The sequence below is a fragment of the Panthera pardus genome, unplaced genomic scaffold (genome assembly GCF_024362965.1).
Source record: "Panthera pardus isolate Hobbes unplaced genomic scaffold, ASM2436296v1 HiC_scaffold_13, whole genome shotgun sequence".
NCBI lineage: Eukaryota > Metazoa > Chordata > Mammalia > Carnivora > Felidae > Panthera > Panthera pardus.
The window spans coordinates 27222984-27250806 of record NW_026526688.1 but is presented as its reverse complement, the minus strand read 5'-3'; the positions used below and the strand labels follow the sequence as shown (position 1 = coordinate 27250806).

At 36.7% G+C, this 27823-nt stretch overlaps 1 protein-coding gene across 2 annotated transcripts in view; it reads right to left on the bottom strand.

Annotated features, from left to right (window-relative positions):
• The window catches only part of TNKS (tankyrase), a 209866-nt gene extending 182480 nt beyond the window's left edge, over nucleotides 1-27386 (bottom strand). The window contains exon 1 of one of the 2 annotated variants that reach the window (XM_019466806.2): nucleotides 26644-27386. In XM_019466806.2, coding sequence (XP_019322351.2) covers nucleotides 26644-27316 — 673 coding nt within the window. In that variant the 5' untranslated portion in view covers nucleotides 27317-27386. The remainder of the gene's footprint in view (nucleotides 1-26643) is intronic. The other variant, XM_019466805.2, reaches the window with a different exon arrangement.
• Nucleotides 27387-27823: the final 437 nt, after the last annotated feature.

Genomic DNA, 27823 nt, shown 5'->3' with positions numbered 1-27823 from the left:
TATCGGTTGACTACATGAATATACACGTTTACTTACTTCATCATAACTAAATCAAAAAGTGAGTAGCTTTTAATTTTATATTTTTAATTTACAAAATGAAAATTCTTACAGGCTTTTCCAGCTACAAAAATGTCAAATATTTTTAAATATTTTTTTAAAAAACACCAAGTTCGCAGAAAGGAAAATCATCTGTAATGCCATCATCATCTAGAGATCACCAGGAACATTTTGATGATTAAGCTTCTAGATTTCATTCTTTGCATGCGTGTGTGTGTGTATTTAAATGTCTTTGCTCTGCCTTTTCACTTTTCAAATTTTTCAGGTAAAAAATTTAAGTGTATACACCATTTTACTTAGCATTCTATTACATGGATGTGTCATAATGTATTTAGTTGGGTGGTTTCACCACTATAAAAAGGAGATTTCGACATTACAAAAAAAAAAAGTTAAAAATTAATAACATTGTATACATATCTTCATACATCTGTCCAGTTCTATAAGATAAATTTCTCAAAGTAGAAGGACGAGGTCAAAGGATACACATTCAAAATTTTGTATGTTGCCAAACTGTCCTCTAATTGTCTATCAATTTTCATTTTTAACCAAAATACACCCATTTCTCCCATCTTATGTACATGAACATAAATACATAAGCTTTATAAGCAAGAGGCAAAAATAAAAAATGCATTGCTTAATTTACATTTTGGGGGTTCATATACTTGCTCTTTTTTAGAAAATTAAATATATGAATACAGTTGAAATCTCTTAACCCTAGTCTTCTTTCCTCTCCAAAGATACCATTACACAAACTCAATGTTATACTTGTGCATATTTTTGTATTTTTCATATACATGTGTTTTTAAGCACATGAGTTTATATACGTTATATATAATTCATATTAATACATTTATGTTATGTTTCACATTCCGTGCTCTTAGATGATATACCTATTATATTATCACTATCACACAGTCTTTAATCTCTGTTAGGGAGGTTGATAATTGTGGCGATTACCCCCTCTTCTTGTTGGCCCAGAGAAACCCAGTTACTGCTCAGGAATTGGTCAGGATGCATATGCTAACAGAAGGTAAACCTTTCCCTGGTATAAGGAGTAATGCTCATTACTCTAGGCCAGAAAGGTGAATTCATTCCTCTTTGGCAGTGACTGGAATAAGACAGAATGGAAAATCTGGAAGCTTCTGGAAAGACTTTTCTTCCTGCCAATAGAATGTGTGTAGAGGAAAAAGGCCGCTTTCTCCTCTCTCTCTTCCTCTCTATTTCTAGAAAATTTTCACATTAAGGTTGTGACATTCAGAGCTGCTGATCCCATGATGGGAAGGTCAAGAGAATTATGAAAATCCTAGCATACCCCACTGTGCTCACAGAGTACTCAACTAATTCTTGAACTTCCTACCTCTGGACTTGCCAAGCAGGAAATAAACATCCTTAGGCTTTAAATTTCTGTTAGTTGAATTGTGGAATATTTGGAGCTGAACCCATGCAAATTGATACAAACATCTGTTTGTATATTTACTAACCATTCAAGTTTCATTTGTCAGCTTTCAGTTCATTGTCTAGCTCAAATTTGTTGTCTTTTTCTTATTATTTTGTAGGAGATCTTTATATATTCTAAACACTTGTATTGGTTACATGCATTAAAAATATATACTTTTGTTTATGGCTTGTCCTTACACTCTACTTACCCAGAGTTTGATTTCGGACAAGTTTTAAACTTTAACATAATAAAATATATCAATCTTTCTCTACACTGTTTGTGCTTTCTACATAGTCTGTAATAAATCCTTCCTATTCCTACACTATTTATACATTTTCTTCCAGATTACTTTTATAATTCTGCTTTCCATATTTAGATCTTTAATCTACCTGTCCGTATGGTGTGAGTCAGAAATCTAATTTTATTTTTTTCTGTATCTTTTCTCTTTGGTTGATCAGTTTGTCTATTTAATAGTTTAACTTCAAAAAAATCTCTAAGTACTAATCAATTCACCTTGTTCGTCTTACACATTATCTTGGCTATTACTGCTTTTTGATATTCAATATGAGTATCTTTAAGTTCCATGAAGAAATGTGTTAGAAAAAAAAGGTTTTAAGTTCATTGATTAGAATTAATTCTATAATGTTGACAAATTTACAATACTGAGTCTTTTAATCCAGGTAAATGATATATCCCTCCTCAAATTCACATCTCCTAAGTCCTTTCATTTTGTGTGTTTTTTTTTCCTCCATTAATTTCTTGCAAATATTTGTCAAGAATTTTGGGGTATGGTAAAGGTTTTGTTGGTATTGGGATGGAGAGAGCAGTGGTACACCAGGGGCGATCAGTAAAACCAGATCACACAGAGCCTTGGATCTGAGCAGGAGTTTGTCAGCCAAGATTTGTCCACTAGCTAATGTGACTAGAGGTAGTAATGACAAAATGAGGTCAGAAGATAGGCAAGATCTAGATCACGTAGGGCCTTTATCAGTGAGGAGCACATCCAGCTACAAATAACAGAATACTCAACAAATGAAGGCTCAAAAAAAAAAAAAGTAGAGATTCACAGGTCTTACTCAACTTGTCCAGTCAGAGGCAATTCAGGCTCACATAGCAGTTTAACAAAAGCTCTTTAAAGATTTTTCCACCCTGGCATGCTTAGTTAGCATGGGTAAACTGTCTACTTGTCACCTCATGGTCACAAAAAGAGTGTTACACCTCAAAGCCCGGTATTCAGGGTCCCACACAAGAAAGAAGAGGGCAAGGGAGAAAAAGGTTTTCTCTTAGTCTTTATTATTAAGGAAGCCTCTCTAAGATACTTTCACTTCTATCTTATTAGCCAAAAATGAGTCATCTGACCAGATCCCCCAAAAGCCTAGAAAATCGGTTCTTTTATGACTGGGCACAGTGCTGCCTTGACCAAAATCTCAGATCTGTTTGTGAAGATTAAGGAGAAAATAAACTTTGAGCAAATAACTGAAAGTGTCTGCAGCAACTCACCTGTTGTGGTTTCTGTGACTCGCCAAGGAGTAAACTCACGTTGGTTCTTTTACAAATACACTTAACTATTTTCCTTATCCTAATGGTAGAGTCTAAATTAAGGCCACTCAAAAATGTTTCAATATCAAACGTGAGGTCATTTGGCATATATTCACCAGGTCCAAGTTTAGGGACAGAAAACCGTTTCACTTATGTTCAACATTTTAAGCCTGCCTGAAAGTAAAGCTTCAAAGCAACAACCTTAGCAGATATTAAATCTTGTAACAAACTATTATGACTTCTAAAATGTAATAAAAGGAGAGAAACCTAAGGTGTCTGGAGTACTTTAAAGTGATGTTTTTATTTATGGTAGGAAAGTCATAGCTTAAAGATATTTTTCACACTAATCGGACTGTCAGCAAAGCAACAACTACTGTATATCATTTGAACTGCAAAATCCATTGACCTATATACTTATATACTCGATGAGAAAATGTATATTACATCTCCCGTATTTATTTATTTAAAAATTTTTCCTTAAGGGTAGAAAGACGTAATTACACTCAGAAGATATTCAAAGAGTAAAATACGTTTGAGATTATCTAGGAAATACTCATGAACTCTCACATATATTACTGTCTTTCCTGATACAAAGAAATCACAAAAGCTAAGCTGGAAAAGATAAGGTGCTTGATGGCAGATGTGAACTGTTCGCTATTCTCTCTAAAAACATTAGAAAAAACCAGAATCTAAAAGAGTAGAAGAATGTACTTACTTTCTTAAGCATTATCAATCCACTCCCATACAAATAAAAAGCAAAACAAAAACTCTCACCAATGACAATAAAATTACTTTCAATGAAACAAATTTACCTATGATATATTTATGCAATAGATACAAGGTTTTTAAGTAACTTTTCTTTCCTGGTCAACAGACTTATTCACCTATTTAACACTGATAGCTCCAGGTATCTGTGAGCACCTCTAAAAGTCCATAATAAACACAGTAATTTATAATTTCACTGAATCTGAACCGTACCTGTATCTTAGCTGATGTGCAAGAGGCAGCCTCAAAATTACAGGGGGTGCCTAGCAGAGCATCTCTACATGATTTTCTAATTTTACTCACTTTCTTCTACAGGCCTACCTTCTAAAGTTTTTTAAGTTTCCAATTTTATTACATTTTATGAAGGAAATAACATGCTACAATGGTATTCTCTAACCTGGGGAATGGGGAAAGTCTTGCAACATATTCTTTTAAAAATGTCAAGGGTTTTCTGGTCACCTGGGTGGCTCAGTCGGTTAAGCATCTGACTCCAGCTCAGGTCATGATCTCACGGCTCCTGAGTTCCAGCCCCACACTGGGCTCTGTGCTGACAGTTCAAAGCCTGGAGCCTGCTTTGGATTCTGTGTCTCCCTCTCTCTCTCTGCCCCTCCCCCACTCATTCTCTCTCTCTCTCTCTCTCTCTCTCTCTCTCTCTCTCTCTCTCTCTCAAAAATAAATATTAAAAAAAATACTCTCTGGACCTACTGATATATATGGAGCTGTCTAGTTCTTTTTTTACTGGTTGTATGATATTCCATTATGTAAGCTGTTTTTATTTAACCAAGCTTAAACAACCATTTGAATTGAGATTTAGGCTTAGGTTATGATCCCAGGGTTGTGGGATCAAGCCCCATGTCAGGCTCCACAATGAGCGGGGACCCTGCAGCTGCTTAAGATTCCCTCGGGGGGGGGTGGGGGAGGTGGGGTGGGGGCCTGGGTGGCTCAGTCAGTTAACCGTACAACTTCAGCTCAGGTCATGATCTTGAGGTTTTGTGAGTTCGAGCCCCACGTTGGGCTCTGTGCTGACAACTCAGAGCCTGGAGCCTGCTTCAGATTCTCTGTCTCCCTCTCTCTCTCTCTCTGCCCTTCCCCCACTCATTCTCTCCCCCTCTCTCTCTCTCCCTCTCAAAAATAAATAAACATTAAAAACATTTTTTAAATGTCAAGAATTTTCTATATACTAGGCTAAATTCATGCAATCTAATATACACAGAACCAGATATCCAGTAAGATTCCTGCTTACTGTATAATAAATATTCTACGACAAAGAAACATAAATTTTCTATTTAATATTCAAAGTTATTATTGCTTCCTATTCTTATTTCAATTCTACCTATATTAGCCTTTAAATAAAGAGTTATTTTACACTTCATTAGGTTGAAAGTCACTGTTAAGCAATAGGGAGCACGTATATTCCCTGTTGGTTCTAAAATAACAATTTAAAAACAAACTACAAAATGTCAATGAAGTTGCATGTTTTTCATTTGTCAAAGGCAGACTCTCACCAATTTTTCCATTTTTTTTAGAACCTGATTTAGAAAAACATTTACGCTTGGATAAAATAGTATTTAATTAATTAGCAAGTATAGTCAAGAATGTGCACCTTCCCCAAACCCAACCGAGAAAGCACCAGAAGCAGAAGGGTAAGAGATGAATCCCAGATGCCAGCTTAAAACAACAACAGAAACAGTGTACGAAATCATCCCTTGAGGAAGAAAGAAGAAATGTTTGAGTACCATTGTGAGAAGAAACATCAGCTTAAGAGATAGATCAGGTATCCTGGACAGAGGCGAGGCCAGAAGAAGGTGTCCCAATTGTGTCCTATCACTCCTCAACACTGTCACATTGTTCCCTATGCTACTCTAGAATATGAAAGCAGTATTTCCATCCCAGTTCTAGCCAAAAGAAGAAGGGTAACATCAAGGTAAAATATTAGAACTTGGTCAGGGTGGGAAGCGACGTACTGGTGGACTCCCAGTTAGGCAATTACAATGAAGGTGACAGCACTTTGAAAAGAGAAGGGTCAGAGAAATTCTGAGCAATCTGGACGGAGCTGGTGGGAGGTTACCATCCAGAGCCTGTCTACCCTGAGGCATGTCCCTATTTACCTCAGACCACCTAGAGGACCAAAACCAAGAACACAGGCTTTCACCACCCCTAAACCTGACCCCCATCAAACCCATTCTCCCATAATAATGCAATATTGGCCCAAAGAACTGTTAGTTTCAAGGGAATATAAGCTCACAGCAGAAAATAATGGCATGTTTGAGGAGTGCAAGTACCATGAAAGAAGAACAAAACGAAAGTGAAATCAACGGATAAAAAAAAAGACATTTTAAAGTGGCAAATTAAATGCTTCAGGAGAAAAAAAATGGAGAATATTGAAAGCACAACATGAGAACAAAAATGTACCGACTAAAGCCAACTGGACATACTGACATGAAAAATGTAAGTGGAGAAATAAAAAAATATAATGAATTGATTGAATAGTAATGAAAACAAAGAACAAATTCCCGAGAGAATCAGGTTGAAGGACTATTCCAAAAAGTATCTGATAAGGATAAACAGAAGGAGAGGAAAGGAGAAGTAGAGGATGGGAAGAGAAGAAATATACCTATGTAGAAGTAACGATAACACTTCTCATAATTAAAGAAAAATGTAAAGTTTCAGATTATTAAGAGTTCACATAGCGCCAAACACAATGGACAGACGTGTTATATGTAATCTGCCAATACTAAAGGCTATGAAATTTCTAAATCCTTCAGAAAGAAAACACAGATGATCTACAAAAACAGAAATCATTTTACTTCAGACTAAAGTCAACCTTGTTAGGGCACCTAGGTGGCTCAGTCCATTAAGCATCCAACTTCAGCTCAGGTCATGATTTCACTGCTCGTGGGTTCAAGCCCTGCATCAGGCTCTGTGCTGACAGCTCAGAGCCTGGTGCCTGCTTCAGATTCTGTCTCCTTCTCTCTGCCCCACCCCTGTTCGCACTCTGTCTCTCTCTCTCGCAAATATAAAATAAAACATAAAAAAATAAAATAAAGTCAACCTTCTCAGTTTCAGTATTTTGATGCTTAATTTCCTATCTAGCTAACTTTTTATTTACATGAAAGAGCGAAGTTATTCTCATATGTGTAAAATCTCAAAACTGAACACAAAAATATCCCAGTTCAAGTACTCTCATCAGAATACCTCAGCATGATGAAAAATTGATTTAATAGTTTGTGTGTGCGTGTGGGTGTGTGTATCTGTACATCATGAATTATCTCAGTAAAAGTTTATTGCTGTCTCCAGGAAGACTAAACAATAAACATTCTAGCAAATAACTGCGATGTGTGGGTTACAAAGAGTACACAGCTGTGCTAACTTAACCGAGCTGGGGAAGGAAACCTTCCCTATTTATAAAGTGGTATTTTGAGCTAAGATGTAAAGAATAAGCAGTTAACCAGACAAAAGGATAGCAATAAATGTTCTAAGGAAGACAAGGTATAGTATATCCAAAGGTGAAGAGGTGAGAAATGCTTTATACATTCTAGTACCAAAAAGAAGTTCAGAATTGTTCAGAGATACTGTACTAAAGATGCTGAAATAGGAAACAACGTAGAATGAACTAACCTTCTACCACAAAAATCATGGAGAAGCAGGATCGTCCTTCGAAACCAGTAATACATCAGAACTAAAAATCCTTTAAATTAAATTGTGTTAAATCAGTGGGAAGACTATGACTGTACCCCACCAAAATGGCATAATTCAAAATTTCTGCAATGTAAATATAGGAAATCTACAAAGAAAAGTACAAAATGTAAACATCTATAATATACACCAATCTTAGGAAACAGAAGACTAAAGACTTAAAATTCCACTGACAGTTTTCAGTCTACTTCCAATTTATTTCAATATAGAACTTATTGAGCAGGAAAGATCAAATATAGTACAATGAATTAATCACTTGGTTAACTAGAAGTCAAAGGAAAAAGAAGTAAAACGTGCCCTACAAAACTTTTGCTTTCAGCTATAATAATAAGTAGACTTCATCTTTTTATTTTAATGGTTTGTACTTACTATACAATAAGTGGTTCAAGGAAACTGGCTACCTACTTTGGATAAAAAACAAACAAACACGTTTTAAAGCCTTACTTCTCAGTATACAGCAAAATAAATTCAAACAGATTAAGGTGCAAAATGAGAAAATGAAACCATAAAAAATTTAGGTGGACATTTACATGATTTCAGAATGGAAATAATTTTTAAAAATAGAAGAAAACAAAAAGAAAAATGTTAAAGGCAACAGGTTTGGAAAGTTTATGGATAAAATTAAAAAGCAAACAAGGTGGGGCACCTGGGTGGCTCAGTCAGTTAAGCATCCGACTCTTGGTCTCGGCTCAGGTCACGATTTCTGTGTTGGTGAGTTCGAACCTCTGGTGAGTTCGAACCTCCCACTGGGATCCCAGCTGTCAGCGCCGAGCCCGCTTCAGATCCTTCTCCCCCACTCTCCCTCTGCCCCTCCCCAGCTCGCTCTCTCTCTCTCTCTCTCTCAAAAATAAACATTAAAAAAAAGCGCAAACCAGGAAAATATGTGCAATGATAAGAAAAACACCAAAAGGTAAAAGAAAAAGAGCATAAGGGAAAAAGATAATTCACTAAAAAGTAAATCTCAATTATTTTTAAAAGTAAAAGCAATTACTCCAGATATAATCAAAGAAATGTATATCAAAACATGAATTCTGCTTTTTTAAAATCAATAAGAAATATGTTTTAAATGATGACATTTGGAGACAGGTACAAAAATGCTCATAGGAGCACTATTCACAATAACATATGGAAACTCCCCAAATGTTCACCACCAGAAGAACAGATAAGTCATAGTATATTCACACCATGGAATTCTGTATAACAATGAAAATGAACAAACCACAATTGTGCAAAATAGAGGAACTGCACACAATATAGTATCTACTATACAATATAATTTATATCAAGTTCAAAAACATACAAAACTAATCTATGGGTGGTGTAGGGGTAGTGAGTAACTCAGATGACACAAGACAGGAGCTTAACATGGTTTTTTGCCAAGGGTGTGGTAGGAATATAAATTAGTACAACCTTTTAGTAAAGCGAATTTAGTAAAACAGAGATTCACATACAAAAACTCTCTAGGAATATATGCATAGCACTGTCTTAAAAACTTTCAGCAGGGTAGTTAGGTGGCTTAGTTAGGTTAAGTGTCTGACTTTGGCTCAGGTCATAACCCTCTTAGTTGTGGGTTTGAGCTCCACATCGGGCTCACTGCTATCAGCACAAAGCCAGTTTCAGATCCTCTGTCTCCCTCTCTCTCTGCTCCCCCTGCCCCCCCCCCCGCCCCCGCTCGTGCTTGCTGACTTCTCTCTCAAAAATTAACCTTAAAAAAAAAAAAAACTTCCAGCAATTACCCTTTTAGTTCATTTCATAGACTCAAAACCCAGAACAACAATGAAATTGCAATTTCTTGAATCCCAAGCCAAGTTTTCCCTAGATAATAACTACCTTATAGGCTTGTAAGTAGTCAGTGAGTCACAATTATCAAAATACTTCCTAAAACATAAAAAGTTAAAGGAACATTAGATGTTCTTAATCTCACTAGACTTGAGTCTTAATCTGTGTTACATGTATCCTCAAGCAGTGACTCTCAACCCTGTCTGCATGTGAGAATCGCTAGAGGAGATTATTTAAAAAAAAAAAAAAAAAAAGGCTTGCCCCTACTCCTGTGATTTGACCTATTTGTTCCAGGGTTAAGAATCACTACTTACAAAGTGAACATCAACATCAGTATTACCTGAGACTTGTTAAAAATGCAAATTCTCAGACTCTACTCCAGAGCAACTCAATGAGAAATTTAGGGAGTGTGGTCTAGCAACCTGTTATAATAAGCCCTTCAGCCAATTCTGATGCAGAGTTTCAGAACCATAGTTCTAGTGCTTTGAGATGTTTGTAATCCTCTGAAAATTACATGTAAAATTTGGTTTTAAGTATATCATTCTGGGGAGAATGTCCATACCTTTCATCAGACTCTCAAAAGAATGCTGACAAAATTAAGAACCACTTACATAAACTCAGCAGCTTTCAAAGTGTGCTCGGTACTCCTGGCGGTCCCTGAGACGCTTTCTGGGGGTCTGAGAAGTCAAAACTATTTACGAAATAACACTAAGATGATTTTGCCTTTTTGTTACCAAGACATTGACAGTACATGATTTCATAACATTATGTGGTTGGTCATCTGAAAAATGCTCTTGATGATACAAAGCAATGGTAGGTGAAACTGCTGACATCTTGGCATAAACCAAGACCGTGGCACCAAACTATACTAATAGTCATTGTATTCTTTACCACCAGGTCCTCACAGTTTAAACAAAACAAAACAAAACAAAAACCCAGCCAATTTCACTTAAAAATGTCCTTCATGGGGGCGCCTGGGTGGCCTAGTCAGTTAAGCATCTGACTTTGGCTCAGGTCATGATCTCACGGTTCATGGGTTTGAGCCCCATGTTGGACTCTGTGCTCACAACATGCAGCCTGGAGCCTGCTTCGGATTCTGTGTCTTCGTCTCTCTCTCTCTGCCCCTCCCCTGCTCACGTTCTCTTTCTCTCTCTCAAAAATAAATAAACATTAAAAAAAAAGTTCATGAAAATATATAGGTTCTTAACTTTATTAAACTCCAACCTTAGAGTGCACATCCTTTTCAATATTCTTGTGGCAGAATAAGAAATACACAGTAATCACTTCTACTAGACACCAAAGTGTGGTTGTCTTGAGGAACAACACTTAGGCAACTGTTTGAGCTCAGTTTGACTTGTATATTTGGCAGACATTTTCTTGAGAATGAACAAAGTGAACCCATCACTTCGAGGCAAGCAACAGACGGTATTTGTTCCTAATGACATGATTTGAGCTTTTAAGCAAAAATGAGAATGTTGTAAAACTTGCATCTGCCCACGAGCATTATAGTTTCCCAATACGTAAGTGCTTTTCTGAGAAGATTGGTGTGGTAGTAACAAATATGCTTTACAGTTTCTTATAAAGTAAAATGTATGAACATTTAGAGGATCTGTACACCTCAAGCTAGTATTTTACAAATGACCACAACACATACAGGTGTAAGATCCATCTGTGAAAAAGAGACCAATGGATTTTAACAGAGTATGAAAAACTCATTGATACGGCTTCAGATTCCATGTTGCAAATAACCTTTAGGAAACTATTATTTACCAAATTTGCGTGTAGTACCAAAGAAAAGCACCTATGATTATCTGAAGATGCTATTAAAATCAGTCCTTTCTTTTAAAACTACATATCTGCGGGGCGCCTGGGTGGCTCAGTTGGTTAAGCGTCCGACTTCGGCTCAGGTCACGATCTCGCGGTCCGTGAGTTCGAGCCCCGCGTCGGGCTCTGGGCTGATGGCTCAGAGCCTGGAGCCTGTTTCCGATCTGTGTCTCCCTCTCTCTCTGCCCCTCCCCTGTTCGTGCTCTGTCTCTGTCTCAAAAATAAATAAACGTTAAAAAAAAATTTTTTTTAAATAAAATAAAAAAAATAAAACTACATATCCGCTTAAAGCAGGGCTTTCTTCATGTACTTCAATCCAACACAACAAAGGGCATGCAGCAAAGACTTGTCTCTTCTATTAAGTCAGACATTAAAATGACTTGCAAAGTGTAAAATAATGCCTCTCCTCATTAATTCATGTGTTGGAAAATAGTTACTTTTCATTAACAGTGAGATTTACTTTAACATATAAGAGAGCTTTTTATTGTTATTTTTTTTAAGTTCTCAGTTTTAATTCCTAATATGATAAATCCAAAGACACAAACAAAAAGCTTTTTCAGCAACGTTTAAGAATGTAAAAGGGGGTGCATGGGTGGCTCAGTCAGCTGAGCATCCGACTCCTGATTTCAGCTCAGATCATGATCTTACTGTTTGGTGAGGTCAAGCCCCGCATGGGGCTCTGTGCTGTCAGCGCAGAGCCTGCTTGGGATTTTCTCTCTCCTCTCTCTCTGCCCCTCCCCCACTCACACACAGTCTCTCTCAAAATAAATAAGTAAACAGTAACAAAAAAGAGTGTAAAAGAGTTCTAAGATCATGAAGTTTGGGCATGACTGCATTTTGATAATAAACCTCCTTAAGCATGGGAAATAATGCCATTCTCATCATCCTTCTCCTTATGGCACTTACATTTCTTGAGTTGTTATTGAATGACTATAAAACCTTAGTAAAACCTTAGGAATCATGCCAGATTCCTCAGAAATAGACCCAAAAGGGCAAGACACACTATGGAAGTGTCCCCATGGCTGTTAATTAAGCAAATTGCAAAAAGTTCTTTTGAATTTCCATACACAGTTTACTAATATAGTGAGTCTCACACTCCTAGAAGAAGACCACAGTCACTCTCAGAAACATGAATTAACAGAGATGAAAAGCGTGTCTGCAATATATCACTAGGATTCACTCTACTGAATATGCTTTTTTCCATATTTCATGCTAGTGATATTATGAAATAAGTTCTCTCTAGGACAACAGAAAGACCAAAATGCCACTATGATAGATACTCCCATTCAAAAATGTTTAATTGTAGTAAAATATCTGTAACATAAGATTTACCACCATAACCATTTTTAAGTGCACAATTTAGGGGCATTAAGTTCTTCCAAATTGTTGTAATTCCCATGTGTTTTATTCAAAATGTATTTTTTTCCTTGACTACTTCTATGAATCAAAACATAGAGCAGTTTATCTTCAAGATTTTCTAACAATTTTAAGTAGTCTTTTTTTTTTTTTTTTGAGTTTTTTAATGTTTACTTTTGAGAGAGAGAAAGAGAGAGCCCAACTCAGGGCCTGAAGTCACCAGCCATGAGATCATGACCTAAGTGGAAGTCAAATGCTCAACCGACTGAGCCACCCAGGCGCCCCATCAATTTTAAGGAGTCTTTAAAAGAAAGGAGCTGTGGGGCGCCTGGGTGGCTCAGTGGAATAAGTGTCCAACACCTGGTTTTGGCTCAGGTCAAGGTCTCACAGTTCATGAGATGGAGCCCTGCACTGGGCTCTGCACTGACAGTGTAGAGTCTGCTTGGGATTCTCTCTCTCCCTCCCTCTCTCTCTCTGCCCCTCCCCTGCTCTCGTTCTCTCAAAATAAATAAACTTAAAAAAAAAAAAAAGAATTGCTAAAAGATCCTTCTTCCATTTGATTACGAGGTTCTTCAAAGATTATTTCCAATCACACTTTTAATGTTTATAAAGCAGTTGGTCAAAAGATCAGAGTCCAACATTCTGATAATTGCAAAGGTTCCAATACTCTCTAAAAAATATGGTCTCAATCAAATCCTAGTCACAATGTTTTAAGTAAGCATCTACATGAAGTTTTGCTCTATTTTAAATGCCTAAGAAAAAAGCTGGAAGGAAATACACCAAAATGACTATATGAGCTGCCTTGGGTAGGTAGTGAGATAATGGACTTTTTACTGTACTTTCCAAAATCTGTACAATTACTTTTATTTTCAGAAAACAAACTTAAGAAAGTGGTAACAACTGTCAAATTATAAAATGACTCAAAAGATTTTATTCTCATTGCTACTAACTTTCTAGTTGAGTTAGCACAGGCCAAATGACTTTAGACAGCCAGATGTAGATTTAAATCCAGCATCATCATTTAACAGCTACATGACCTTGGACAAGATATAACTCTCTTGAGTCTCAGTTTCTTCGTCTATTAACAAAGACTTAAAATCTACCTTGTACTATTGCTGTGAGGATTAAATAAAATCACATGGGGAAAGCACAAAAATCACTCCAAGACAACTGTTATTTTTATTAATTTTTATATTACTATTTAGTAATAATTTCAAAACTAAGTTCATTCATATATGTGGCAACAGAGCAGTGAAAGCATTTTGATGACAAAGGACTAGACTAATATACAAGGATTATTATTTACACATTAAGAAAGTCAGAAGATCAGAAATCAGAGGCATTAACTAACAAAGTTCACTTGCTCAAATATTTATAGTGCACATACTGGGAGCAATTCAATGAACTAAATACTGAACTTCTCTTATTATATACTTCACATTTATCTGCTTTCATAAAATTCCAACAGGATAACAATTACACTTTCCTACTATTAAATTTTAGGATATGGGGGCGGGGGGGGGGAGCCAAGTTTTTAATAACTTGCAATAAATTTTTATATTAGTCCAAAAGTTTTTTTGTTTGTTTTTTTCCCGAATGAGAATATTTTCCTGCAAAGAAGAAAAGTATAGTTTGGCATTTCTTCTCAAGACATTAGAAAAAAAAAAAAAAAGTTAAAATGTATTCATTTATTCACTAACTGTAACCCCATGTCATTTCCTTCTTTAAAAAAAAGTCAGTAGTCAACATGAGAACAATGTGAGCTTTTGGAAAGGGAGAGCTGCACATCTTATTAACAAGATGGATGAGAATGTCAAAATGGTTTCCATGGTTGATGAATATATCAAAATGAAGGCATCCTATCTTTTCAGTGTCTGGTTATACACATACATACCCTAGTTTTTCAAAAGCATTATACCTGAGCATTAACTGGACATCAGGAGATTTAGGTTATTTTTAAACTATAACTGATGATGCAGGGACTTTAATTTTAAAAATTTTTAGTCAATCAGTAAGTTCCGTTTGTTGTTAATACATATCATCTAAAACTACTAAATGCCTCTTCACTTTTAAAAAAAATCTACCATAAAAGAAAAAAAAGGTGCAAATCCAAACAAACAAACAACAGCTACCACCAACCATTAATGTACTTTTTGTTATACAGAGAAGGCAAAAGAGAGGAAACTTTACATCATTTTATTTTCTTTTTCTACAATTAAAAAATATACTACTCTAACCAAATAGGAAGCTGACACACTCAAAAAAAAGAAGAAAAAGAAGAAGAAGAGGGAGAGAGAGAAAAGAAAAAAAGGTACTTGAGCTCACAGTTTTTAATTCTATACAGATACCTGAACAAACAGGCAGGACAAGTTTCCACTTGACAAAGAACCCAGCAACTTGCTGTAAGGAAAAGCAATCTTGGACATCTGATGAAGCCTGAAAAGGAAAACCCAGGGAGCCCACAAAAACAAAAAACTCCTAATGTTTCTTAATTACTCAAAAAATGATTTTTAGAAAATGACCCTCAAAATGATCCGAGTACCTAGGCTTCAGTGGAAATCCCATGATCAAGGCTACATCCCACCTTCCTGAGCATTTCTGTTAGAGGAATAAACATAAATCAGAGTAACTTCAAGGATCTTGACATTGCGGGGAAGGGGGGGGGCAGGAGGAAGGAGGGGAGGGAATAAGAATTTAAGAGACACTTGTCTCTTCAACTGTATCTACTGCATATTTTACAGTGAACCATCCAAAAGATTTCTTTGTCGTGAAGCAAAAGGAAGCTATTAAATACATTTAAGAATAGCTACTCTAGGGATGGGTTAAGCATCCAACTCTTAATTAGTTTCAGCTAGGGTCATGATCTCAGTTTCATGGGTTCGAGCTGAGGCAGGCTCCACACTGGCAGCACAGAGCCTGCTTGGGATCCTCCCCCTCTCTCTCTCCCTCTCTCTCTCTCTCTCTCTCTCTCTCTCTCTCCCCCTCCCCTGCTCATGCTGTGTCTGTCTCTCTCAAAAATAAATTAATAAACTTAAAAAAAAATTATTTGAAAAAAACTACTTTAAGAATAGCTACTCTGGTGTTTTTACCTGCATTTTATCACAACACTCGTGACGATGTTTACTCTTCCAAAACAAGGCACTACAATAAAATATATTTTCTTAGCATCAGTTATATTCCTTACTTTTCTTCTGAGATCGAAGCTTACAATCCCATTTTTAAACATACATATGCTCACAACTTGACCCTTGATTGGCCTTCTATCCCCCAGATATATTTCTTTACCCTTTTAACTGACCAAGAATCACTTCAGATCTGGAAGGAAGGAACACCTGGCTGTGATCTACACAGTTTCTGGGGAAGGAAGGGATGCCCCAGGGGAAAGAAATGGCAGAGGAGTAGACTAAACTTCTTGTCAAAAAAATCTATGTAAATAGACTATGAAGAAAGGATATTATTATTAAAAGCCCCTTAACAAAATGTCTCTGGTTAACGCCCATAGAAAGCAGTACATAAGCTATCTAAGCTGGGACATAAAATGGTGATGTTTCATAATTTAAATGCTACTACTACTGTAAGAGATGAACCTTATAGAGAGACTTCATCTACCCTAGATCAGAGATGCATGTCCAACATGAGAAGAACAAAGGTTGACATCTCAGACCTTCATTTTTTCTTTCAAACTTCTATTTTTATCCTTGAAATTACCAATTTTTATAAAAATGAGCAATGGAAAAAAATTGAGGTAAAATCCCATGCAAAGTTCCTATAAGAAGAGTTTGAGCACAATAACATCCCCCCAAAACAATGCATGCCAAAGAAAACACTCACAAAACAAAATTACGATCTACTATTTCTTTTTACTAAAAGGCAACAGTAAAACGATGCAAGACATGAAAGAGTAGCATATATGTGAATTCGAAATAAGATGACAAAACTCAGAAAATAATTCAAAATTTTAAAAATCATTTCATAAGTAAAAACTAAACAAGAAGGAAAACAAAAGTGAAAAAAATACCACAGAGAATGCCCTGTGATGGGGATCAGCAAACTACAACCCATGAGCCAAATATGGCCGCCACCTGCTTTTGTAAATAATGCTTTATTGGAACAAACCACACCCATTCACTTATGTATTGTCTCTGGACACTTTTATGGCACTAAAGCAGAGCTGAGTAGTTGAAACAGTTGAAACAAAGACCATACAGGACACAAAGCTTAAAATATTTATTGTCTAGCCATTTACACAGAAAAACCTTCCAAACTCCTGCCTCAAGAAAAACGGAAGGAAAAGGAAAACATCTTTTAAAAGCAAAAAGAAATGAAGATGTATTTTCGGAAAAAAGATTCAAGAGTAAACGACAGTTATCAGGGCTTGCGGGAAGGTGGAAATGAGCAGTTAGTGTTTAAAGGAGTACAGAGTTTATATTTAGAACTATGAAAAAATTCTGGAAATGGACAGTGGTGATAGTTTACAAGACCGTGAATGTATTTCATGACACTGAAGTAACACTTAAAAATGGTCAAAATGGTAAACTTTCTTATATATTATTTTTACCACACAGAGAGAAAGCAAAGTAGCAAATTTAGAGAGGTAAAGCTCCAATATACATAAAAGGAAAAAAACCATGGGGCGCCTAGGTGGCTCAGTCGGTTGAGCATCTGACTTCAGCTCAGGTCATGATCTCAAGGTTTTTGAGTTCGAGCCACGCATCAGGCTCTGTGTCTCCCTCCCTCTCTGCCCTACCCCTGCTTGCTGTCTCTCAAAAATGAATAAATGTTAAAAAAAAATTTAAGAAAAAACCCACAAATATTAAAAACTAAAATTCAAGGAAACCTTTCTAAAATAAAAGATCTGAAACTATATAAAGAAAAGGCATATCGTGCACCTGAGAAAAATCAACTTAGAGGAGCTAAGACCAAGATATATATGCTCTATTAGAATATGTTGACTTTATGGAAGAGAAAAAAATCCTTTGGACATCCAGGAAAAAAGACCAAGGGAAAGAAAAGCAGATTACCATCAGACTTTCAACATTAACAGTTTTTACAGAAGAAAATGGGATAATGTTTTAAATACTCAGGAAAGAAAATGAGAACCAAAGATTTTATACACAGTCAAACTGATTTCCAAGAATAAGCCAACAACTGTTACCGACATTTAAAAAAAATCTCAGACAATCCTGTTTCCAGGACAGCTTCCTGGGTAAACTCTGGAGAATAACACCAAAATAACTAGAGACATCAATATCAGGACTAGTGGTGAGCATTTGCAGCAAAAATGGCTAGAACTGTAGCTGTAAATAATGATTTCAGGTATCTATTGCTTTATAACAAACTATTCCAAAATCTATGGCTTATGAGAACAACTACTACTTATTATTCTGATGATAACTGTGAATTACCTAAGCTCAGTCATCTGGAGACTTCATGAGGCTGGAATATCCAAGGTGGTTCACTCACTCAGCTGGCAGTGGAGACTGACTGAGAGCCACAAGCCTTAATTCTCTTCTCCATGGTCCCAGCATGGTGGCTGGGTTCCAAAAGAGAAAGTTTCCAATGCATGAATGTGAAAGTTTAAGATCTCTGAAGGCTCGGATGTCATATAGCAACACTTCTGCCACATTTCATTCATCCCAGCAAATCACAAAACCAACTCAAATACAAGAGGAGGGAAATAGGCTGCACCTTTTGCTAAGTGATGTCACATACATTATTACATAAAGAGGAGGAATATATGGGAGTCATCTTTGGCAACTATCTATCACACATATACTTGTAGAACTAAAACTAAATAAAGTTGTTAAGAGAAAAACAAAGTAAATGTGCAAGACAGCTTCCAGGATGGCTCCCAATGATCCCCATTCCCCATCATATACACCTTTGTGTAACTCTCCCCTTTTAATACAGGCTGGCCCTATTGATTTCCTTCTAGCAAGAAGAATACTACAAACGTTGATGAGACAATACTTGGGATAGTATATTTTGAAAGGACTCTAGCTTCCATCTTGCTTGTCCTTTCTTGTTCTCTCATTGCTGGCTCTGAAAAAAGTCAAATGTCATGTTGTGAGCTGCTCTATGGAGCTGAGGGAGACCTCAGTCCAACAACCTGCAAGGAACTAAATCTTGCTAACAACCACATGAACAAGTTTGGAAGCAGATTCTCCCCTCAATCATCCCTTCAGATAAGACCGTAGCCCCAACCCACATTTTGATTGCAGCCAAATGAAAGGCTTTGAGCCAGAGGACGTAGCTAAGTCATGCCCGGATTCCTGACCCACACCTGGAATCGTGACCCACAGCAACTGACCCACTTAAAATTACAAAATAATAAATGTTTGTAATTTTAAGCTCTTAAGTAGTTTCATAAACTTCAGGGTAGTTTCATAAACAGCAATAAATAACTAACACAGTAAACTCAAAATAAGTAGAAAGAAGGAAATAATTAAGGGAACAAACAATGGAGAAAATTAACAAAGCTGAAAGCTGGTTGAAAAGATCAACAGAATTGATAAACCTCCTAGCAAATCTAATCAAAGAAAACACAAATTATCAGTATGAAAAATAATAAAGGAGTTTATCTCATTAGCTCTTATAGACAATGTAATAGTAATAAAACAATATTATAAACAAATTTATGCAAACAAATTTGACAACTTAGATAAAATAAATTCCTTGGAAAATATAACTCACTAAAATTGGGTGATAATTGAGACAATCTCTTAGCCATCTATGTATAAAAGAAAATTCAGTATCAAAAATCCTCCCACAAAGAAAACTACAGGTCTATTTAGTGTCATTTGGGGATTCTATCAAAAATTTGAGGAAAATTAATGGCAATTCTCCACACTTCATTCAGAAAATAGAGAAATGAACACTGCCAAATACACCTGACAAATACAAATAAAGTGTATTTGGCATAATCCTAATGCCAAAACTTGACAAAGACACCACACACAAAAAAGAAAATTACAGACCAATATTTCTCATAAACTTAGATGCAAAAATCTTTAACAGAATATTAGCAAATAAAACATAGCAATATATAAAAAGGATAATATACATCATGACCAAGTAGCATCTACCTCAAGAATGCAAGGTTTGACTTAACATTCCAAAACTCAATGTAATGTAATATATTAAAAGAATAAAGGAGAAAATCCATATGGTCATCTCAATATATACAGAAAAAGCGTCAACAACCTTTAATGATAAACACACTCAACAAACTAGAAATAAAATAGAACTTCCTCAATATGATAAAGGACAGCTTTGAAAAACTTAAAGCTAACATCATACTTAATGGTGAAGTAGTGAACATTTTCCCCTTAAGAGTTGGAACAAGACAAAGATGTCTACCCTCACCACTTTTATTCAACATTATCAAGAAGAACAAATACGAGTCATAACTGACTCCATTTGAAGATACAATTCTTCAATAAAATCCTAAGGAAATAGTAATTTTCTAGATCACAGGATACACAGTTAATATACAAATTGATCAAATTAGGGGCACCTGCGTGTCTCAGTTAGTTAAACATCTGACTTTAGCTCAGGTCATGATCTCACAGTTTGTGAGTTTGAGCCCTGCATCAGGCTCTGCACTGACAGCTCGGAGCCTGGAGCCTGTTTTGGATTCTGTGTCTCCCTGTCTCTGTCTTCCGCTGCTCACACGCTGTCTCTCAAAAATAAATATTTTTAAAAATTTTTTTAAAAATTTTTTTAAAAAGAAATTGATCAAATTAGCAAACAATTGAAAAATAAAAATTTTCAAAATCCAATTTAATGGCATTAATATACATTTTTTAAAAACTAGGAATAAAAAATCTCATGAAAGACTCTTACACTAAAGTTTATGAAAACTGCTAAGAGAAAATAAAGGCCTAAATAATACTCATGCATTAGAAGACTCAATATTGTTAAGATGTCAATTTTTCCCAAATTGACTAACAGATTCAATATAATCCCAATTATCATCTCAGCATGCTATGTTGTAGAAATTGATAATCTGATTCTAAAATTTCAGTGAAAATGCAACAGACCAAGAAGATCCAAAGCATCTTGAAAAGGTTAGCCAAATTGGAACATTCAAACTATCAACTTCAAAAATAACTACACAGCTACAGTTACCCGGCCAATGTAATTCTGACATAAAAACAGGCAAATATATCAACAAGACAGAATAAAAAGCCTGAATACAGACCCCTCCCCCTTATACAAGCATCTGATTTTTGACAATGAAGAAAAAGCAATCCAATAGAGAAAAGAAAGCCTTTTCAAGAAACAGCATCAAAAAAACTGAATATCCACCCAGAGAAAAATAAACCTCAACTCAAGCTCACAGATGACACAACAATGAACATAAGATTGATCACAAACTTAAATGTAAATGCTAAAACCATAAAGCTTTTAGTAAGAAACATCTATCTTTGTTACTTGGGAATAGGTGAAAGTTCTTACCCCAGTCATAGGTCACAGAAAGCAATAACTATAAAATAAACATACAAATAACATAAATTAAATTAAATTTGAAACTTCCATTCAAAGGACTTATTAATAACGGATCAGCACATGTGTAACATATAGCTAACGAAGGATTAACACGCAACTATATAAAGTACTCCCAAAATTCAACATAAAAAGATGAACCCAATGAAAGTAAACTTTGTCCAATTTTTAAAAGGACAAAACTTCATAAAACATATATAAATGGCAACTAAACAGATGAAAAAGTCTTCAACGTTAGACTTCAGGGAAATGCAAAATAAAATCACAATTAAGATAAAATTAAAACATCTGAGAACATGAAATGATGAAGATACAGAACAGCTAGAACTCTTACATATTACATTAATGGAAATGTAACATGACACATCCACTTTGGGAAAACGTCTGTAAGTTTATTAAAACTGAGTATTTACCTACCCTAAGCCCACCAATGTCAACACTAGGTATATGCGCAAGAGAAAGAAAGTCTATGTCCACAAAAAAAAAAAAATTTTTTTTTACAAGAATGTTTATAGCAGCTTCCTTCATTAAAGTCCAAAACTGGAAATACCCTAAAAGTTCATCAATAGGAGAAGAAACAAACCAACTATAGCACATTCATATAATGAAATACTATTCAGCAGTAAAAAGGAGCCACTGATACATGTTACAACATCAAAAACATCAGTTGAGCAAAATATATCTTACAGAAAAAGAGTAGATACTATAGGACTCCATTTTTATGAACTTTTAAAACAGGCAATTTATAATCTAGAGTGGACAAAAAGAACAATATTTGTATCTGGGACAGGGATTAAGGAAATGGGCATGAAGGAACTTTCTGAGGTTATGATGACTTTCCAAAAGGGTCTGAGTTGTCACCTTTGTCAAAACTCAGTGAATGGGGGCACCTGGGTGGTTCAATCACTTAAGCGTCCGACTCTTGCTTTCAGCTCAGGCCGTGATCTCACAATCTGTGAGATCGAGCCCCACAACTGGCTCTGTGCTGACAGTGAGGAGCCTGCTTGGGATTCTCTCTCCCTCCCTCTCTGCCCCTCCCCTGCTTGCACACATTCTCTCTCTCTCTCTCTCTCTCTCTCTCAAAATAAATAAACTTAAAAAAATTACTTAAAAAGAACTCAGTTAATGTACAAATAAGATTTGTACAGATTTTACATTAAAACACAACTTTGTAAACAAACACTGAACTCTAGATAATAATATGCATATATTGGCATACTTAGGGAAGGTGCACAGATGCTTGCAATTTACGCTAAACTGCCCCCCCAAATAGACTGATAGAAGAATATAAAGCAGATACATATGTAATAGAAATTACACAGTATTTTAATGTATATAAACACTCCTCTATTGTTGACTAGTTTTATATAACATCTTACAAATAGCTATTTTGTTCTTTAAATCACTTGCCTCCAAAGAGTGACATAGTTAAAGTAGAAGAAAGAGAAACTTACCACATCTTTCTAACTAAAAGTTCAATGTAACTTTTTTTTTAAATGGTACCTTAAAGCATAAGATTTTAAGAAAACACTAAATAAAAGATAAAATGGAAAGACATTTATGAAGCTAGTTCCTTTTACAAATTAGATCCTTCTTAAACTCTGAGGCAGGGCATTTGCTTGAAAGTATAATCAAGGAGTTTACCAAACAATGTTAACTAAGATTCCCACTCCAGGACTGAAGGGTTCCGACTCATTTTCTTAGCCATTGATGGGCAACAGTTCAGAAAAAGTGATGTTTTTTATGTGTCTTTTTTTCAGGTATAGGAACATCATTTGTACCATCAAGTCAAAAGAAAGCATAAAACTGCCATACATATTTTGCTGGGTTTGATACTGAAGCGCCTCGTATTACATATCCTAATCTTAGGTTAATTAATTACTTAGGAAGCCTATTTCAAAAGCTTATCAACTTAAATACTATGAAATCTCAGAATTCAATGCTTCATTAAAGTTTTTTGTTTTTTTTTTTAAACCCATCTAAACTTTTCTTTAAAAGAGATCACATGAGAACATACTGGTCCTTGTAACAAAAATATGTCACTAGGAACTGAACTGAACACTCCAAATTGATACTATTTATATAGCTTTGACTGCTGTCCTTTAAATAACAGAAAATCAGGGTCAAGGATCTTATCTGTAGGAGAAAGTCTTATATAAACTCTAGTCAACAATGAAAAGACCGGGTCCTTTTGATATGGCCATCTTAAGAAGGCATTAGAAATAGTATTTTGAGAATCTACATAAACAATGGAAACTGGAGATTAAGTTTCTAATTATGGACAGAGTGATTCCATTATTGTGTCTAAGCCATATTTTAAATAAATAATTATCACGGTCCAAAATGGGATAGAAAAAAATGTTTAATTCTGCATCTGGAAAGAATTATGATAATATTTTTAAAAGTTATAAGGATTTAGGGGTGCCTCAGTGACTCCATGGGTTAAGCTACCAAGGCACCCCTAAATCCTTATAACTTTTAAAAATATTTTGGTTTCAGTTCAGGTCATGATTTCACGTTTCATGGGCTTGAGCCCTGTGTGGGGCTCTGCACTAACTGCACAGAGTCTGCTTGGGATTCTCTGTCTCCCTTTTTGTTCCTCTCCTCCCTCTCTCAAAATAAATAAATAAGTTTTTTTTTAATAATAAAAGTTATAAGGATTTAAATATGACTTCATACCACTTGAGATCTTGAAAATGGTTTCATTTCATTCTATAGAACTGTAGACTCACTTCTCAATGGAAACAAAGGCATTAATTAACACTCTTCCTTTCCAATCTTTGCTTGGCTAGATTGGACCCATCCTTTAAATCCCTCTCTGTCTAAAAAGACTTCCTTAAATGCTGTAAAACCAGGACAAGAAACCCTACTGCCTCCTCCACTAAAGTATATTCCGATAACTCCAGGTTACACACTTTATGGGGTTTTGTTATTACTGCTGTTCTTGTTTAGTCTTCCCTATTAGACTGTAAGCTCTGTAAGGGCTTAGATAGGCCTATCTACCACATCAAAATTGTGTTGGTATTTAACACCTGACCTATGACAAGTAACAAAACATTTGTGGAACAAATGAATTACAATTTTTAAACTTCTCCAACAAGGGATTGTTCCAATTTCCTCTTTAAAACAGTTTTTCTATGACAATCCCATTACTAGCATTCTAACCAAGAGTCATCTGAGAATTACTCTTAACCACTCATCCAACACTATGCAATGCACACAAATATGGAAGTATGATAAACTGCGGAGTGTTACGTTTTTATACCACGTAGTTTTACTGTGTTTATCTGTTTTCCACAACGAAACTAAAAAATTCTTCTTAAAAAAACAGTTAGGGGCGCCTGGGTGGCTCAGTCGGTTAGGCGTCCGACTTCGGCTCAGGTCACGATCTCGCGGTCAGTGAGTTCAAGCCCCGCATCGGGCTCTGTGCTGACAGCTCAGAGCCTGGAGCCTGTTTCAGATTCTGTGTCTCCCTCTCTCTGACCCTCCCCTGTTCATGCTCTGTCTCTCTCTGTCTCAAAAATAAACATTAAAAAAAAAAAAAGTTAAAAGTCAGGTTCTCATAATTACAACATAATTACAGGCCTGTGTGTTATTGTCGTGTAACTTCTTGGGTACACATAAAACTCTAAAACAGAATAAAAAGTAACTATTGTAGCACACAGAAGTTGATTTAGAAGCCAAGCACTGTTTTATGTGTAACTGATCCTAAATAAGTACATTATCACACATATACATATAACTATCCTCTGTTAACAATTACTTATAATGTGGTACAGTGAGGAATGACAAGATTTGTGATCTGTGCTGAACTAGTCAAGTTTGGAACAATGCATGCAAAAGCAAACCTCAGTTGACTTATTATATCAGACTCAGAGCTTTCATTTGACCTAAAGAAAAATAAATGCTATTTCATCTAAAATAAGCAACACCCTTGAGCAAATATCTACTATATGGGCCTGTTTATGATTCAATTCACTAAATACCTAATAGTATCTATACTATCTATAGTGTCTATACATCAAAAATGGATCCAGTAATCTAATAATGATTTCCTGTTTCTCATATTGCTGACCATGACCCATTAACAAACCACAAACAACATTTGTTAAAAATGAAATGGAATAGGATATAAAATATAAGAAGACAACACATGTAATAAAGGAAAGTATTATTTCCTAAAACTTGTATAGACTGCAATAAAAAAAAAAAAAAATGTGTGAATGCTACTCTTAAGGTTTATGCCCCAGTTACTTCTTCCCCCAAAACAGTGCAAAAGCAGAAACTTTCCATCACACACACTCACAAAGTGAAAAGTGACCTTAACCCAGGTATTGGTTTTAATAGTTTAAGCTTGATTTCACAAACTCTAAAATCAAACAGAGTTCAAATCCAGGTTCCATGATTCTCTGTGTGAATTTGAACTTATTTTAACAATAAGTGCTTCACGTCTGTCATCTGTAAAATGAGGGTAATAATATCTTTCAAGTTGGGGTAAAAAATATATAATACACGTAGTTCCTAACATATCTTTTACCATAAATAGAACAAACTGAAAAAGTGATATGTATTGCCAACATAGCAAGAACCTTAACAGGAGGTATCTTCGGTGTGTTATCTTTGATGTGTGTGTGTGTGCTTTTTCTGTCCTATATGAATTTTATAATGTATATAGAGCATATACATTTTTAATGTTTCTAATGTATATAACATTATTCTCCTTATATTTTAAAATATCAATAGTAGATATCTGGGCAGTGAGATTATGGTCCTTTTTTTAATACTTATCTGTATTTTATAAAAATATACTAGGTATTTTTAAAAGACAATGGCCAATTACTTGATTAAAAAAAAAAAAACAACACACACACACACACACAAAAAGTGTGTGGTCCAGAGTTTAGGAACTAGCAGGGTTTTTTTTTTTTTTTTTTTGGAAAACTAATGTGCCAGATGCTTCTCACTAAATCCTCACACAAACTTAGTATATCATTTTTGTCCACGAGAAAACCGAGGCAATTGAGATAAGGTAAACTGTCTATCAGACAAATAACAAATAGGAGTGTCCAGGACTTCAAACCCTTTATTTCTTCTACCATCACATATGCATCCAAACATTCTTCTCCAGTTGTTTCATATAGGCATATTTTAATCTACCCAATTAAGCTGTAAACTCCTTGAGAAAGGGGGAAAGTTTCACATACTTCATTTATGTCTTTCATTGGCTTACTAAGAGTACCATAGATCCTTAAACACTTGTTGAGTTACATTAAACTTCTTTTGGTCTAGACTATCCTCATGGAACATACCCGTGTTGTAAAAACGAAATAAACTAGTAAACAAACGACAAAACTCTTAAGACTGCCCAAATCTAACTTTATTCCTTCACACTCGTAACCGAAAAAGTTTAAGTATACCCATATCTGGAGACGATCTCTAAGGGAGTTTGGAAACGGGTACAAGTATCACTATGCGAACGCTAAAAAAGAATGAATTCACACATTCCCCCACCACGCCCCCGTCATCCAGGCACTATCCTAAAGAAAGGAACCTCTAGACTTCCGGTGAGGTGTTGAAGAACCATAACCACGCCCCCACTTTATTCTATCATAACTTGTTTTCCATCCCTACCCAGACCCCTGTCCCCAAGACCAAACCCTTAATAAACAAAAGTCTCTGACCTGCAGCGAAGTGCAGGGGAGAAGACTTCCGGCCGGCCATGTCCTTAGCATTCACGTTTGCCGCGTCCACCAGCCTCTTTACCCGGGACACGTCCCCATTGCGACAGGCCTCCAACAGTTCCCGTAAGGCCCCGCTTACTGCTGGGACCCCTGGCCCAGGTCCCGCTGCCCCAGGCCCCACTGTTGCTGTGGTGCTAACTCCTGCCGCCTCGGGGCTCTCCGCCAAGCTCGATCCAGGGGAGGATGGAGAGGAAGATGAGGAAGAAGTCGGGGAAGAAGAGGACGACGGTGAATTGTTACTGCCACCGCCGGCTGGGTTGGGAGCGACCCCGACGGCAGATGAAGCGGAAACCGCCGGGGCCACGGGAGCGGCGGCGGCCGTACAGATTGTGCTGGTGGTACTGCAACAGCTGGTACTGTCAACCGGCTCCGGGGATCGAGGCCTGTCGGGCGGATCCCGACTGCCATCCCCCTCCGGCAGCGCTAGGCCGTGCCGCGGGGAGGCGAAGGGGGCCAGGCCACCCGCCGTTGGGGAGGCTGGTGTGGTCCCCGGGGCCAGGCCAGGGCTGAGTGGGGGTGGAGGTGGCGGCGGCGGCGCCGAAGCCCCTGGGGCGGGCTGGAGCTGTTGTTGATGATGGTGGTGATGATGCTGAGAGCGACGCGACGCCGCCATCTTCGGACTCCCCCAGCACTGTCACTGCGGCAACGGCCCCACCGCCCGCCCTCACTTCCGACCGCTAGGCCAATTAGCATCCAGCGCACAGGAAATGATGCGGAGCGGAGTGGGAGGGGCCAAAGAGAAGGAGGGAAGTATTGGGAGCTCAGAGAAAAGCCGAAGAACGGGGCATGGCTTTGTGACCGAGGGGCGGGTTTTGTGACTGAGGGACGGGCTTTGTGAAGCCTTGGCGGGCCGGCTGCGGAGGTTTGAAAGTTGGAGCCGACCACTCCATAAATGAGGCACTTTTCTTTCCTCCATTCTCGCTTTCAGTTTGTTTGCCTTGCCCTGCTCGGTTCTGTCGCCACGTCTCCTTCAGTCTTCCGTATCTTGCTCCGGAGCGTGCTCCTAAGGCGTAATTCAATGCAAGAAGGGACCGAATCGCTTATCATGTCTCAGGTGGCCTTGTCTGAGAAATGGAACTGTGAGTACCTACCACACAGAATTGTTAGCAGAATTAAATGA